Source organism: Melozone crissalis, unplaced genomic scaffold (assembly GCF_028551555.1).
Source record: "Melozone crissalis strain CALT ecotype California unplaced genomic scaffold, PUWL_Pcris_2 ptg000033l_1, whole genome shotgun sequence".
Classification (NCBI taxonomy): Eukaryota; Metazoa; Chordata; class Aves; order Passeriformes; family Passerellidae; genus Melozone; species Melozone crissalis.
The window spans coordinates 11,852,427-11,866,834 of record NW_026535811.1 but is presented as its reverse complement, the minus strand read 5'-3'; the positions used below and the strand labels follow the sequence as shown (position 1 = coordinate 11,866,834).

The following is a 14,408-nucleotide window of genomic DNA, read 5'->3' as shown; positions in this document are numbered from 1 at the left end:
CAGCAATCAGGGATTTATTGCTTCCCTTTCTGGGCTGATAAACTAACAAATACATAACCAGAGCTCATAATGTTATCTAGCTGTTCCCTTCCTGTGAGCAGGAGGAGCACTGAAAATTCCTCAGTTACTGGGCTGTTACTTGTGTAATATATTATATCTAAATCACAAATATAATGCAGCAACAAACACTTCTAGTTTCAGTTCTAGATCCTATGTGTGATTTAAACAAATTTGACTAAACCCAAACCCAGTTCTGTCCTCCTTCCCATCAGGCAGCAGTGTCCCACTTGGACTCCCTCTGTGCTGTTTGCCTTTGATACATCTCCCACATCATGGGAAAACCTTCTGAATCTACAGGGAGCAGCTGCAGCTTCCTCTGGGTACAAAAGCATCCCCTCCTTGCTGCTTTAAGTGTGGAAAGCAGTGGCTTGTGCAAAGTTCTCCCAGGAAGCATCCCAGGAGCAAACAGGCTGCAGTCCCTCAGGGTTATTTCTCTGTTATTCTGGAAAAGAGCTGTAATTCCAGAGCCCTCATTTCCTTTCTCAAACCCCAGCACCACTCTGTGGTTTCTGTGTTCCCTTCTTCCCTCTGTGCATTTTCTGCCAGACTTTAAAATTGTAGCTGGAGCTCCACTGGCTGAGGCATTTGCAGGAGTGGAATTTGAATGACAAAAAGCCAAGCTACATAAACACTTCATGGTTTTTGATTAGCTAATTGTTAAATTAGGGGGAATATGCTTACAGTGCAAAATTAAAACAATGAAACAAGCTGTGTTTTCAATCTAATTGATTACCTTGTAACTTAATTTGTACTAAGAAGCTTGATAAATGAGATTAAATATTGCAGAGGAAAACAGTGATTCCCAAGCATGGGAATATATTTGCATTCTGGCAATTTGTATTGAATGCCTTCAAAGAACAACTGACTGCATTTTTTTTCCTTGCTTCTTTTGGTTTTCAAATGAAGGGTTTGCTTTGTTACACATTTACAAAATGGCTTTGATTACCATTTTTTTGCCTTCCTATCTGTTTAGGCCTGCTTCCCCTCCCACTTCTTTATTGGAGCCCTGCTTTCCTCCTTGCTGACTTTCCTGACCAGCTTGTTTCCTCTTTCCTGCCCTGGCCACTTCCATTTGTTCCTGAGCTGTGTTTTGCTGCTCTGTAAATAAATACTGACACCACTGTGTCAGTATTTATTTACAAAACCTATGCAGTAGGAGTGTATGGAATTGGAATTCATTTTTGTGCTCTGTTTTATGGCATGACTTGGTGAGCACTGTCCTGTGGCCTTCATCTTCAGCCCTCTCCTTCAAGGTGGGAGCTGTGCAGGGTTTATCTGCCTGGGGCTATGGTCCTCCTCATTTTTAAATAGGATTCTTTTTTGCTTGTTGCTGGCATTTAACATCAAGTAATGATATTGAGGGAAATATGGTGTATATATAACACAGAGGGGTTGATGTGTCTCTATGTGATGACAAAATTTGTTCTGGTTTTAACTAAATTATTTTTTGTATGCCAAATGGTCTTTTTCTTTTAATGAGTGCTTCATATTATATGGCCTTTTACTGCCCCCCTGTCTGTTGGGTACCGTTTTAAGGCTGTGTTAAATGAAGATATCTTCTTTTTTAATCAAGCCAAACAACTGCAAGTAATATAGAGTGGCATCTCTGCAGCACATCTAGGTGGGCGCAAAATGAGTCAGCAATGAGCCATCCACACACAGCACTGAGGTGATTTACATTTTGTGAGTAGTAAAAGTTCACCCTTTACATAAGAAGATCTGAAACAAGCAGTTACTATACTTCAGGTAACCTAATGTAGCAAACCACTGATAGGTGCAATGAAAATATGAACCACTTGTACTCCAATACATTCATTTTCAGAAATAAAGTGTGACTGACAATCTGTGCTTAAAGATGGTTTCTGAGATAGGAAATACACATTATGGTGACTTTGAACCTCATGGGTGAGTCTCCTGAGCTGCTGATCCTCTGCTCAACTTGTGCAAGGCAGGAAAAGTGCAATTAACTTCTTTGAGTTAATACTTCATTTTAACATAGCTGTGCAGAATTAAAGCTGACAGGGAAAAATGGGCATTGACATCCTTGCATCCACTATTCCATTTGCTCTCCTCTGAATAGTACTCCTGTCTCAAGGGACTTGCAAATTAAATACCTCATAGGACAGTGGTTCCTCAGGGCAGGTGATGCTGCCAATTCACTACAGCTCTTCCTTACAGAGGGTGACAGTTGTGTGTGCCACCCTTTAAAATCACTTCTTTTCATGTGAACTGCTGAAAGAACCTGTCAGTGCAAGGCCATTCTCTTTAAGGCATTTTACTAATTTTTGTCCATCCAATGAGCAGTTTCAGAGCTTTCCTACTTCACCCTATGGCAGAGATGGAAAAGGTGCCTAAATCTCCATCTAAGCTTTCATTCTCCTTACCATGGAGCAGAGTTTGTGGAGCAGTGGATCCCCATCCATGATCAGGTGGAGCTCAGTTTCAATGCCCCTTTTCTCGCTTGGTCTGACGTGTGTTTGGCTTGGAATCTCTGTACAGTCCCACACATGTGAGCCCTACAAGGAGTTGCATGTGCAGGCAGTGTGTGTCCGATGTGTGCATGTTTTAGGGAGCTTGCTGGGGCTGTGCTACAGCTGTGTGCTAATTTGTAAATCTGAAACTCAGATAAATCCTTTGATGGACCTGTATAGGTAGAGTGGGTATTGTCATGATTTGCAGGCCTAAATAGCAGCCTGCCTCATGAGATGGTGTATATGAGGAGATTCAGGTGCTGTCCCATAGACAAGTGCATTTCTCTCTTTCCTTCTCTCTGTTATCACTGTAAATGGATTGTAAATTACAATAGTGATTTTCATGGTGATGGTAATATTGGTTAAATCCATTTGAAGAAGAAGTTCTCTAGCAGCGTGTTCATCTTTTGCAGTATAAATCTTGCCTGCTACACCTATGTCTGATTTGGGAAGACATAATATCTTCATTTCTCCAGGGAGCTTTAAAAAGGGGGGGCAGGGAGAAAGTATGGGAAGAAAGCGTCTTGTACACATGGTCACAGTGCAGCATGGCCAGTCCCTGGTGTGAGGTGCTGTCCTGCTAGATGATTTCTGACAGTGCAACTTTGCTGCTGGCTGCCTTACCTCTTTTATTATAGAAATGTAAAAGATGATACTTAACAGGGGGTGTTTCAAATGTCACCATTACATTCCCACCAACCTTTATAAGCCTATGCTTGTTGGGTCTAATTTGATACTAAATGATGGTGACTTGACTGCTTTTATATCACAAAGGTCTTAGTTGCAGATGCTTTACTTCGTCTCTATATGTTGAACAGAGCACAGTGTTCCCTGGCCCTGCTCTGAAATATCCTGCTTTTCCACAGTCCCTGGAGGTGAGGAGCGTTCATCTGTGGATATGGGAGTTAGATACAGACAGACACACTGCAATGAGCCTTTCCTCATTTCTCCATGGAGGCAGCTTGTCCCTGGGCTCCCTGCAGCACCCGAGCTGTGTCTGCTCCATCCCCAGAGACCTGGTGCTTGTAGCAATGCCTCCACTGTGAGGAATAAATGAAACCTGCCAGTAGTCCATGCTCATGGCCCTGCCAGCAAAAAACTAAAAGGGAGAAGGTATTTTTGGGGTCAGGGAGTCCTCCAGGCTGAGCAGCAGGAGGGCTTCATCTCCTCAGGATGAGCAGAGGAGGGACACAGGCAGCAGGGGTTATCTGAAAAGCCCAAGTCTAAGGGAGATGGAGGGAGAACTGCTTTCTTTGCTGCTTTGGCTAGGCTGAGGTGTGAATAGAGCAGCAGCTGATGACAGGGCCAGCAGAGGCACCCACACAGGATTTCAGCATAGAGAGCTGGTGCTCTCCACTGGGCCTTTAATCCCCATTAAAATCACTTCAAGTGGTTGCAGGGAGAGGAAGAGCAATTTGAAATGCAGTCACTGCTGAGGAGAGGGAATGGTTATTGTAGTACTGAAGCATTGTTTTGGGAAAAAAAAATTCTATGTGACCCAGTAAAGAAAAGGCTTTAAAAGATTTAGCTGCTTAATCCTGTTTATCTGCTGTTAGATCTTCACAAAACCTCCCAGAGAGATTCAGAGCAGCATCTGAATGTGCAGACCTCACCCAGTAACTCAACAGCTCCTCTTCCTCAACTTAAGATTTGGAGAAGAGGGGACATGCGGCTCACTGTGTGTAATTGCTGCAGCTAATGAGCAGCAGTTTGTTTGTTTTTTTTTTCATAAACATCCAACAGTCTTCACTTTTGTATGATTAAAATGTTCAAATAGTTCTGGTTAATAACCTGGAAAATGGTCTGTGCTGTCTCCCAGATGAAGTACAGCTCTGGAATGAACTGAAAATGCTTTAATAGTGGCGTGTTATTTTGTAATTGTTTTGTGGCTTTCATTCTGCTTTCGCCTTTGGTGAGATATTTTCCCTCAAAGGACACTTACAGCAATTCTTTCATCTTCTAGTAAATGCAGAAATGCAGGTGGAGATGGATCCAAGCTCTGTCTGAAATTCAGAAAACAACCATATAAATTGGAGCAGAAAAACTATGATATGGGGTAATATTTGATCTATAACTTAAATTTCCAATGTGTTATTGGCATTCTGTTGCGTGAAACATAAACATGGTCCTGGGTTGCAATAAATGGAAGGTCTCCAGAGCCAAGTGGCTAAAGTCACATTAATATCCTCTGTTCAACAGAGTTTTTCTGTGACATTTCTGTCTATTAAAAAGTAAGGGTTTATTTTCCCCCTCTTTGTCATCTAACAAGGCTTTGGCTGTTGCTTCTGAAAAAAAAAATAAATGGTGACTTATTAAACTTGGTCTGTACATTTATAAAATGTCTGTGGAGGTGCAAAGACACTTTTGTCAGTGATGTGGTCCTCTGAGAAGGTATCAGCATTTGCTGTGCAGACACCTCTTAGGCTGTCTCATTTTGTTAGCAGAGACTTGAGGCCACAAAAAAAATTGCCTTAAAAATAAATGTGTTGTCATGTGGGATACTGAGGTGATGAACCATAATTACATACAGACCCAGATTTTCTTTCTTTGTACTTGTTTTCTTGATGTTATTTGTGAGGTACAGTGGGACTTCAGTTTGACTTTTCAAACAACAGTTCCTGTGGCTTGTTTTCCCTTTGTATCTGTGTGGTGAGCCAAAATTCAGTCTTTGGTTGACTCTCTTGAAGGAACTGATGAAGATAGCTGTGTACACCTTTGCAAAGTCCTTCTCTCTGGAAACAGAGGCCTTTTTTTGGTCACCAGGGGCCACATCCCTGCACTATTCTTGGGTCAGATGCCCCTCCCTGCACATCCCCAGTGTTTTGCCCAACTTGTCAGAACCCAAGTCCAGCTGTGTGCAAGAGTTTCTTCCCCAGGCATTCCTCTGCTGAAACTCTTTGCCCAAACTGTTAGATCCCACATTTTATTTGTATATACTTTTGTTTGGAGTGCACACAGAAATATGTGAGTTTGGGATCTGGAGACTGCTGTCCTCACTAATGCCACATGTGTGGAGAGAGGACAAGTTTCATCTTGGTGTATATGAACAGGTGGAAAAAACCCAAGGCTTTCTGTGGTACTTAGGAACTAAATGCAAAAAAAAAGTTAAGGTGAAAATAGCAGCATGACTAATCCCAGGAACATCAGTATTGTTTATAACCTTTAGACATAGGTGCAACCAATAACAGTTATTAAAATTGCAAAGAGAAGTTTGTCTCAAATAATTCCTGGAAATACCACAGAAAGTGGAGAAAGGAGAAGTAGCACTTCTCACAGAAAAGCAAAATCATAGAAATGCTACTCAAAATAAATCATTGTTTTGTTTTTTGCTAAAGGGGCTGTTCTTGTCAAACCTCATCAAATGCAGCTGTGGTGTTGGGTAACTAAGCACAGTGACTTGCCTAGGGATGGCATCAATGCTGTGGCATGACCTGCATTTCAGGTACCAGGAGCTGTCACTGGAGACCCTGACAGGCAGCTGGCCATGTTTCCATTGGGATATTTGTCCATTTGGTGAGTGCTGGTCTGTCACCTCCAGGTGGTTTCCCATGGGGAGGCCAGGCACCAGCTCACACTCCTGTTTACTGCCAGGTCCAAGCTTGGGCTTTCCCTTCTTTTGCTGCAGACCCACGGGATGTCCTTCAGCTCCTGACCCAGGTTTTCCCCCCTGCTTTCCTTCTCACTCGTGTCTCCCCTGTGTTTTGCAGCCGCTGGGCCAGCCGCAGCGCCAGCACGCAGCGCAGGAAGGACCGGCTGCGTCAGCACTCGGAGCACATCGCGCTGGACAACGACATGAGGGAGGTGGGTGGCCTCCTCTGGGGGCAGCACCAGCTGGGATCCTGGAGGTGGAGGCTTGGACAACAATGTGCCCATTCCTTGGGGCAGCTTTGTGGCTACTCTGTGGTTTGGTTGGGTCTCTGTAGCTGTTTGGATGCCGCTCTGCTTGTCACTGATGCCATACAACTTCAAAGCGCACAACATAAATAAAGTGCTTTTATTATTTTGGGACAAGACAGCCCCATTGGCACCAGGGAAATGATTTGCTCATTTAGACCCTGGCTGTGTTACTGCACACAGACAGGAGAGCCTGGCAGTGCAGCTGCCAAACTCTGGCCAGGGTGGAAGTCTCTGGAAAAGTCAAGTCCTTGAGTAAATGTCAGCCATGTAGAAGTGAATGAGGCAGGATTCTTCCCTTTTTTTTTTAAAGGAACTTTTTTTCCCTTCTTTTATGTAGATTTCTAACCTTTTACATATTTGAAAGGTTAAGACTTTGGGGCCTTTTTATGCCTAAAGCTTGGAAACTCCCATGCATCTTGTAAATGTCAGTCACATACATGTGTTTCTTTCCCATCTTTTCAGTTCTTCGTCTTTCATTAAATATTTTTCTGCCACATTTTTCCATTGATGTCCATATGCTTCTATTGTATGTCACTAGCAAAAATATAACACTCATGCTGTTTTGTGGTAAAATTCGCTCAGTAATGGTAGTCAGTGTTGGAGTTTGCTCTCCAAAAGAACCTGAGTAGATGAGAGGACTCTTCAACCATAGTTTTGAATGATGTTTCATGGAAACACAGCAAAACAGCACTTGTACCTGTTTGTTGCTATTTTTGCTAACATGGCTTTGCAAGTGTATTTTAAGCAGTGCCTTGTGCGCGTATATGGCAGCAGAGCCTTCTCAGTACTTTGTCATGTATTTACTTTCTTCTTTTTTTTTGGCTGTGGATCATGTGCATGCTTCTTTTGCTTTGTCTCTTCTTTCTGTTCTGCCATTGGGGCATCTGCCTCCTCTTAGCCCTCGGAGGAGCTTTTGCTTCGTCAGAACTCAATGGCCTTCTGGGAGTGGGATCAGGGACCACCCCCTCCTGCACGGCCTCCTAAAAAATCCTTCTCTGAATGCTGCCTGGTATGTTTTAGTTCTTCTTGTTGAAAGCTGCTTTTTGAGATGTTGTTAGCATGAGGAACCTCTGTCTTTGCTGCCTCCCAGATCTGCCCCTTTCTTGTAGAGTATGAGCACGTCCCTGTAGCGCTTGGAGGTGTGGTTATAGTCAGAAAAGTAGCTGGAAAGGAGCTTCCACACCAGCTCCCTGGAAACACAGTAGCTCCAAAGACTAATAAACAAGAATTTTAGTTTGCTTTGGGGTGTTTTTTCCCCCACGTTGATCACCTGGCAATTCAGTTTAGGGTGTCACATCCCAAAAGCATTGCTATATGGATGCTGGACCATTGCATCCCAGTGTGCAAGAATGTGGTGATGCATGGGTGCTGGAACAGGCAAAGGGCAATCAGCTGGTTCTCTCAGCCCACCCTTAGTCGTCTCTGGAACCTCAGAGTTTGCTGGGGTTTTTTTTGTTTTTGTTTTTTTAAAATATAATAACCTTATTCATTGTATAGCTTCTTATCTGTGTTTTGTACTCTTCAGACTATAACCACACTTTGTATCCCTTCACATTTAGAAAGAAATATTCATTTTTCTAGTTATGTATTCCCTGTATTACTTTTTGCTGATTTTGCTGTTAATTTTTGCACTGAGATGGAAGTCACTTGTGAGGTTGCTTGCTGAACAACATACTTTCATTGCCTGTAGCTTTTTTTTTTATTCCCTCCTGTAGTTTATGAACTATTACAAAATCCTTACAGTATTTTTGGACCTGTAGTTACCTAACTGAGAATTTCAGTGGAATACAGCTTTTTCATGGCAGAACCATACATTCTTGTCTGGCCTGTTAGGGTGGTGCTAAGTGGTTCTTGTTCAGATTTCTGTGTTCAGAAAATCCAATTGCATCAGAAAAACTCTATTCCTATTTAAATTAAAAAAAAAAAAAAAGGTGGGGGGAAGCCATTTGCTATTTCAATGTGTTAAGATTTTGGTTTTGCTTTTCCTGATCTGCTGGAAGGTGTCCATGCCCACAGCATGGAAAGTTTGGAACTATGTGATCTTTAAGGTCCCTTCCAATCCAAACCATTCTTTGTTTCTATGGAATAAATTTTCTGCCCAGACAGGAAGCTCCAAGGATGCAGCAGCCATAGTGACCTCTCAGTTCCCCAGAAAATCCAGCAGCAGCAGCAAGGATTCCCTGGAGGGATGTGATCTGCTCCTTCCAGGAAAGACTGGTCATTGTCACATACCATCTCCCAGAGAGGCGTCCTTAACAGGACACAAACCCACTGTGGAAACAGAGCATTCCCACACCAGGCTATGAGTGCAATGACAATATTCTGTTATCTTGCTCTTTTTAAGACAAAATTACAAATAATGCTCAAACAACATTTTGATAGTTGTGGCCAACTCCTCAGCCTTGCTCAGCATGTAGCTGTCTCACTGATGCTGGGGTCAGAAGTCACGTGTTGATGGGCTTGTGGATTTTGGCTTAAAAAAAAAACAAACAAACAAAAAACACCCCCAAAAAACCAGACCAAAGCAAAAAATACCCTATCTCTGAACCCTGAAGACAAGGCAGTGAGTGGAACAGAAAAATTTGAATGTCTTCAATTATAGCTTCGATCTTTTTTTAAAGAGTATGCTGATTTTTGTCCATACTTTACAATTACAATAGTAAGAACATGAATGATCCCAAGTGTCAATTCTGTTTAAAATGAGCTTCACTTGTAATCAAGAAGTTAATTGAGAATAAGATCAAGTCTCATTTTTCCTGCATAAACCATCTAGATGAAAAGTAATGGATGAAATCTTTCTCATTCCCTAAGTGTGTTTCTGCTTCTTATAATTTATTTTCAGGTGGTTTTTTTTCTATTCATATATAGTCAGGTCACAAATGAGACAATTTTAGGGGTTTTTTTAATGAGAAATAACAGTGGAAAGAAACTTTCTTGATATTTTGGCCTTATTGCTGAATGAAGGTATTACACTTTATGCACTTGTACCTAACCTCATGCTAGTGACTAACAGCACAGTTCACTGGCTAATATTGGCTGATTCTGTGCCAATCCAAGGAAATATCTTGTTTTTTCTGTTGTCAAAAGGGATCATTTCACTTCTCCAGCCTGACACCTAAACATCAGACAAATTAAGATTGTGTTTCTAGATTAACACTAGTTCATTTCTTTTCATCACCTTGCTTGCCTAGGATGAGGAGAGTCACTCTGACCTGTAATATCTAAAATTATTCTCTTTATTTTTAGAAATACATGCAGGAGGCAAGGAGTTTAGGTAAAAATTTAAGGCAGCCCAAACTCTCAGACCTCTCTCCAGCTGTGATTGCACAGACCAACTGGAAATTTGTGGAAGGGTTGCTGAAGGAATGTCGCATGAAGGTAGGTCATCCCCTGGATTGCAGTGAGCTCAAAGAGCACCTGCAGCTGTTCTCCTGGTGTACAGCTGGAATGACATGGTTCTTTTGGAACACCTGGTTGTTGCAGGATGGATAGCCCTGTAGAGTTTTTCAACATCTGTAAGAGAAGGGAATATGTTTTGAAAGGAACGTGTTTTCATTTCTCTTTTTTGTTTATGCAGTTGAAGTTGATGGAAGTAGAAAGGACAGGAAGGAGAATCAGCATGATCAGACATCTTCTGGAGGATTTCCTTTAATTGTTCATATTTACATGTAGCCTAAACAGAATGGCCTGGAGACCTGTGGTCAAAAGGGAAGAATTCAGCATGAGTGGCTTGTGCATGTTGTTCATGCAGAGCAAGTGAAGTATAACAGTTCCTGGTGTTAAAGATGATTTCATAGCCATGGACATAAAACTTCTTTGTGTCTGTTGCAGTTGATAATATACTCCTTTACCTGAGTGTTAAACTTTATTAGCTGTGACAAGAATTAAAATGGAAGCTAAGTAAGACTGAGCATGTGTTCTGTACTCTGCTTGGTAATAAATCACCAGCACAGAAATAGGACAATAGGTAAAGGGTATAGAAGTAGGACAGCTGGAACAGGCTCCCCAGGGATGTAGTCACAGCACCAAGTCTGCCAGAGCTCAAGAAGTGTTTGGACAATACTCTCATACGTGCTGTGACTCTTGGGGCTGTCCTGTGCAGGCACAGGAGCTGGACATGGTCTTTCTGGATCCCTCCCAACTCAGGGTATTCTGTGATTCAAAGTAATTAAGTACATTTTTAAAATATAATTATTTTTGTGAATTTACAGTCTCTGCAAATAAATTTGAAGTTTTTCTCTATTAGCCATTATCTCTAGATTAAGCATGTCTAAGTAAACTCATCTGTAAATTCTGTTCCTTGTTGGATAACATTCTTAGAAACTGTTGGGTTTTTTTTTTTTTGATAGACTAAACGCATGTTGGTAGAGAAAATGGGCCATGAAGCAGTTGAGCTGGGACATGGAGAAGCCAACATAACAGGTCTGGAGGAAAATACACTGATTGCCAGTCTCTGTGATCTGCTGGAAAGAATCTGGAGCCATGGTCTGCAGGTCAAGCAGGTTGGTAAATACTGAATGTCATCTCTGCATTCTACACTGCTACTCAATGGTATAAACCCAAAATAAAGCAGGAGATGTCTTTGGGATCAGTGTCCCTGGTTCATATTTTGCAAAGATTTGATATGTTTGGGTTTTTTGAGGGGGGATTGGTTTGGGGTTTTCTCCTCTGGACATTGCAGTGATGTTGTCAAGTACGTGTTTGGTTTGTTCCCTTTCAACCTTCACAAAGGAAACGCAGGGGGAGGAAAAGAAACAGGGTGGGTGATGTGACTGCTGAATCAGTGGGGGGTGGTGGTCCTCTCTTCCTGAGGTTTCATGGCCCAAGAGAGAAGGATTGGCTTCCATTAATGAACATTTTGCCCATTCAAATGCTGTTCCGTTATTCTGCCATGTTTATTGGCCATTACTGGTTATTTTTTTGCCTATATATATTTTTTTAAAACTTATTTTCAGGGGAAATCTGCATTGTGGTCCCATTTGCTTCAGTACCAGGAGAGAGAAGAGAAGCAAGAGCACAGTGCAGAGTCCCCAGGTGAGTACTTGGCAGGTGACTCCACGAGGAGTCCATCACAGCAAATGAACCCATGGTAGGAACAGTACAACCACATGAAACCTGTGCAGGGTTTTCAGTGTATTTGCTTGCTAATACCATATTTACCTCTTGAGACTTCTCATAATCATTGTGGGGGTGTCTTGATATCTGGACAAAATGGATTGAAATCACTGGAGGCCAAGGCACATATTTTCCATCCTTGTCTGGAAAATCACTTGATGTATGTGCACTACCTTCATTCCCTTTTAATGAGCATTGAGTGAGGTATGAGAAGCAGTGTCTCCATGAGAAATAATTTCTGAATAAGCTGAAAGTGTGGAGCTGGGCATAAGAGAGCTGACATTTTTCTTTCAGTGAGCATAATCTGTCTCTCAAATCCCAATATGAATAACTCTATGTTCAGTAAATCTCTATACTGATGGGTGGTACAGTTCAGAAATTGTGTAATGGATCCATCAGTCTAGGTGCTCAATTTATGCTTTGGCTGGGGCCCCTACAATCACTAAATTACTTCTGTGTTTAAAGAGAGGTTTTCTAAAAACCTTGAGATGGGGTATTTTAGTAAAAGTCTCTGAACTTCAGTGGGTCATCTTGCAAGGACTCTCCAATTCAGATCCTGCAGATGGAAACTTTTATGATCAGTCCTCAAAGAGGCATTTATGGACGAACTAGTCTCTCCCATGAAAGAACTTTTTAATAAGCTTCAATGAGTAATGCACTAAACAATCTGGCTGGCAGGCACAAATTCCTGAGAGCAAAATGTGTCACCACAAAGTGGTTTGATCAGAGCAGAGAACTGAAATGCACAGCATTCTTTGCATTGAATGTGTTACTGTAGCTTAATTTTATTTGAGTTGTTCTCAGTTGTGAGCTTTCCATAGAAATTTCTCACTAATAAAACTCACTGCTGTACAGATTTAACCTAAGGTATTTCGCACACAAAAAAAAGAAGCTAGATCTCCCAAGTTCAGTGCTGGGTTAAGGAAAGAATAGGTAATATATTCAGAATTTTCATTTTGTCTACTTCTGCATTTCCAGGATAGAGTTAATTACAATGCACAGAAACAGTGCAGTTACCAGCCACTTAAGATTTGTTTTCAGCTGTATGTAGAACAAATGCATTGCAGACTATTACTGTAGTGTGTTAACTATGTGTATTTTCTCCACTGTAGTTGGTGGTGGAACAGAAAGGCGAAAGTCTGATACAGGAATTACTCTGCCTACATTGAGGGTTTCCCTGATACAAGACATGAGGTATGCAATTCGGTTCCTAAAGCATGAATTGTGGATTTAATTGTGTAGCATAAGGTAAACATCCTCACTGGGTTTGGGTCTACAAAGGCTAAGGAGAATTAAACCTTTTCTTCAGCCCACATTCAAATCTACCATGTGTTGCCTTTCTATTTTGAAAAACTTTTTTGTGTGTTCACTTGATCTTTTTAGTGAACAGAGAATGAAAACCACACATATGTTACTGCAATTTCTGTTTTCCCAGGGGGTTCTTCCAGTAACAAAGCCAGCTTCTACAAATAACAGCAAATAAGTTAAATTCCTTGGTATTTTCAGTTTGTTTCTTTCAGTTCATTTTTTAATTACTGACCCAGCAAGTACAGTTGATAGGCAAAGCAAAGGGACATAAAACCTGCTCACAATGCCTGAGCAATATTCTTTCTTTCCAACTAGCATTTCATGAGAGAAAGTAATAAATGTGCAAGTTGAGAAATTTAATCAGACCTAGAATTTGGGTGAGTTTAAAGCTGGGATGTGAAGTTAGGGCAGGTTCTCTCCAGTGGACTACAGCCTGGCTCTGGAGACCTTTTCAAGCAGTGTTTATTTGGAAGCAGAAGGATTAGAGGGTCAGAGGAGGTGGAGGCTGGTGTGACACCAGCAGGCGGAAGTTCTTCAGGGCATCTCCTTGATTAAGCCACTGCCAGGTCAGGCCACTGTTTTGACACTTGTCTTGCCAGGGCTAAGGATTGCAGTGGGATAAACATGCTGTGAAAAGGGAGGAGGAGTAATGCAACAATGCTTATCTGTAAAGAGCAATTAAACATGTAAGATAACATGAGTACTGCTTCTTATGTTCTTCTTACACCTAAAAATATGGCAAAAGAACCTTAGGGTAAAAAATACGATTTATTGTAGTTTGCTCACAAAACCCTGATTACAGTGATGTGATTTTACTATGTGGGTTGATAGATTAGTCAGATTTTTCTGGGGAAAAAAATATCACTGTACTCCCCACCTGCATTGTGGAACCTTTTAGTTTGATGCTTTGTAGTTTGAGTCTTTTGTTCTGATTTCAAAGAGCATGACATGCCATGTACTGCTAAAACAACATGTAAAAGAGGGAGAGAGAGAATACATAGAGTGTAGTGCCAAGAGGTCATTCTGAACATGTGTCTGCCATTTTAGCATCCCTCTCATGGGATGTGGCAGCTCTCTCCTTAATTCAGTCCTGGGAGACTGACAGGCATGTAAGGGTCAGTCTGAAGGAAGGATGAAGGAGGATCTGGAGCGGAAACTCCTGTGCTGGGGGGGTGGCTGACAGAGGGGGCTGTGTGTGCTCACTGCTGCCTGCATGGGTCTGTCTTCCACTGGAGTAATGAAAGCCCAGCATGGAGCTGAGCTCTCTTGTTTGAATCACAGAAGTCTTTCTTACTTCTCTTCAGAGGAAAAGTACAGAAGCAGAACATTACCTTTTGTAATATCTTGGGTATTTGTGATTGCCCATGAATATGTTTGCTCATAGGAAAATGCTGGGCAGATGGTGAATTGAATTTGTCATCTGTAATCTCGAGGCGTGCTTTCTCCTGCTTGGAAGGAATGCTGCCTAATATTTGTTTGCACACCAGGCTGAAGTTGAAGGATGGGTAATGGTTAAATTGCAGGGCTTGTGGTGTTGACTGAACTAATGGCTGGAGG

At 41.8% G+C, this 14,408-nt stretch overlaps 1 protein-coding gene across 1 annotated transcript in view; it reads left to right on the top strand.

Moving 5' to 3' along the window:
* The window catches only part of DENND5B (DENN domain containing 5B), a 104,061-nt gene that overhangs the window by 76,153 nt on the left and 13,500 nt on the right, over positions 1 to 14,408 (top strand). Inside the window, exons 8-12 of the mRNA XM_054281954.1 lie at positions 6,239 to 6,332; positions 9,675 to 9,806; positions 10,778 to 10,930; positions 11,384 to 11,462; positions 12,656 to 12,737. Coding sequence (XP_054137929.1) covers positions 6,239 to 6,332; positions 9,675 to 9,806; positions 10,778 to 10,930; positions 11,384 to 11,462; positions 12,656 to 12,737 — 540 coding nt within the window. The remainder of the gene's footprint in view (positions 1 to 6,238; positions 6,333 to 9,674; positions 9,807 to 10,777; positions 10,931 to 11,383; positions 11,463 to 12,655; positions 12,738 to 14,408) is intronic.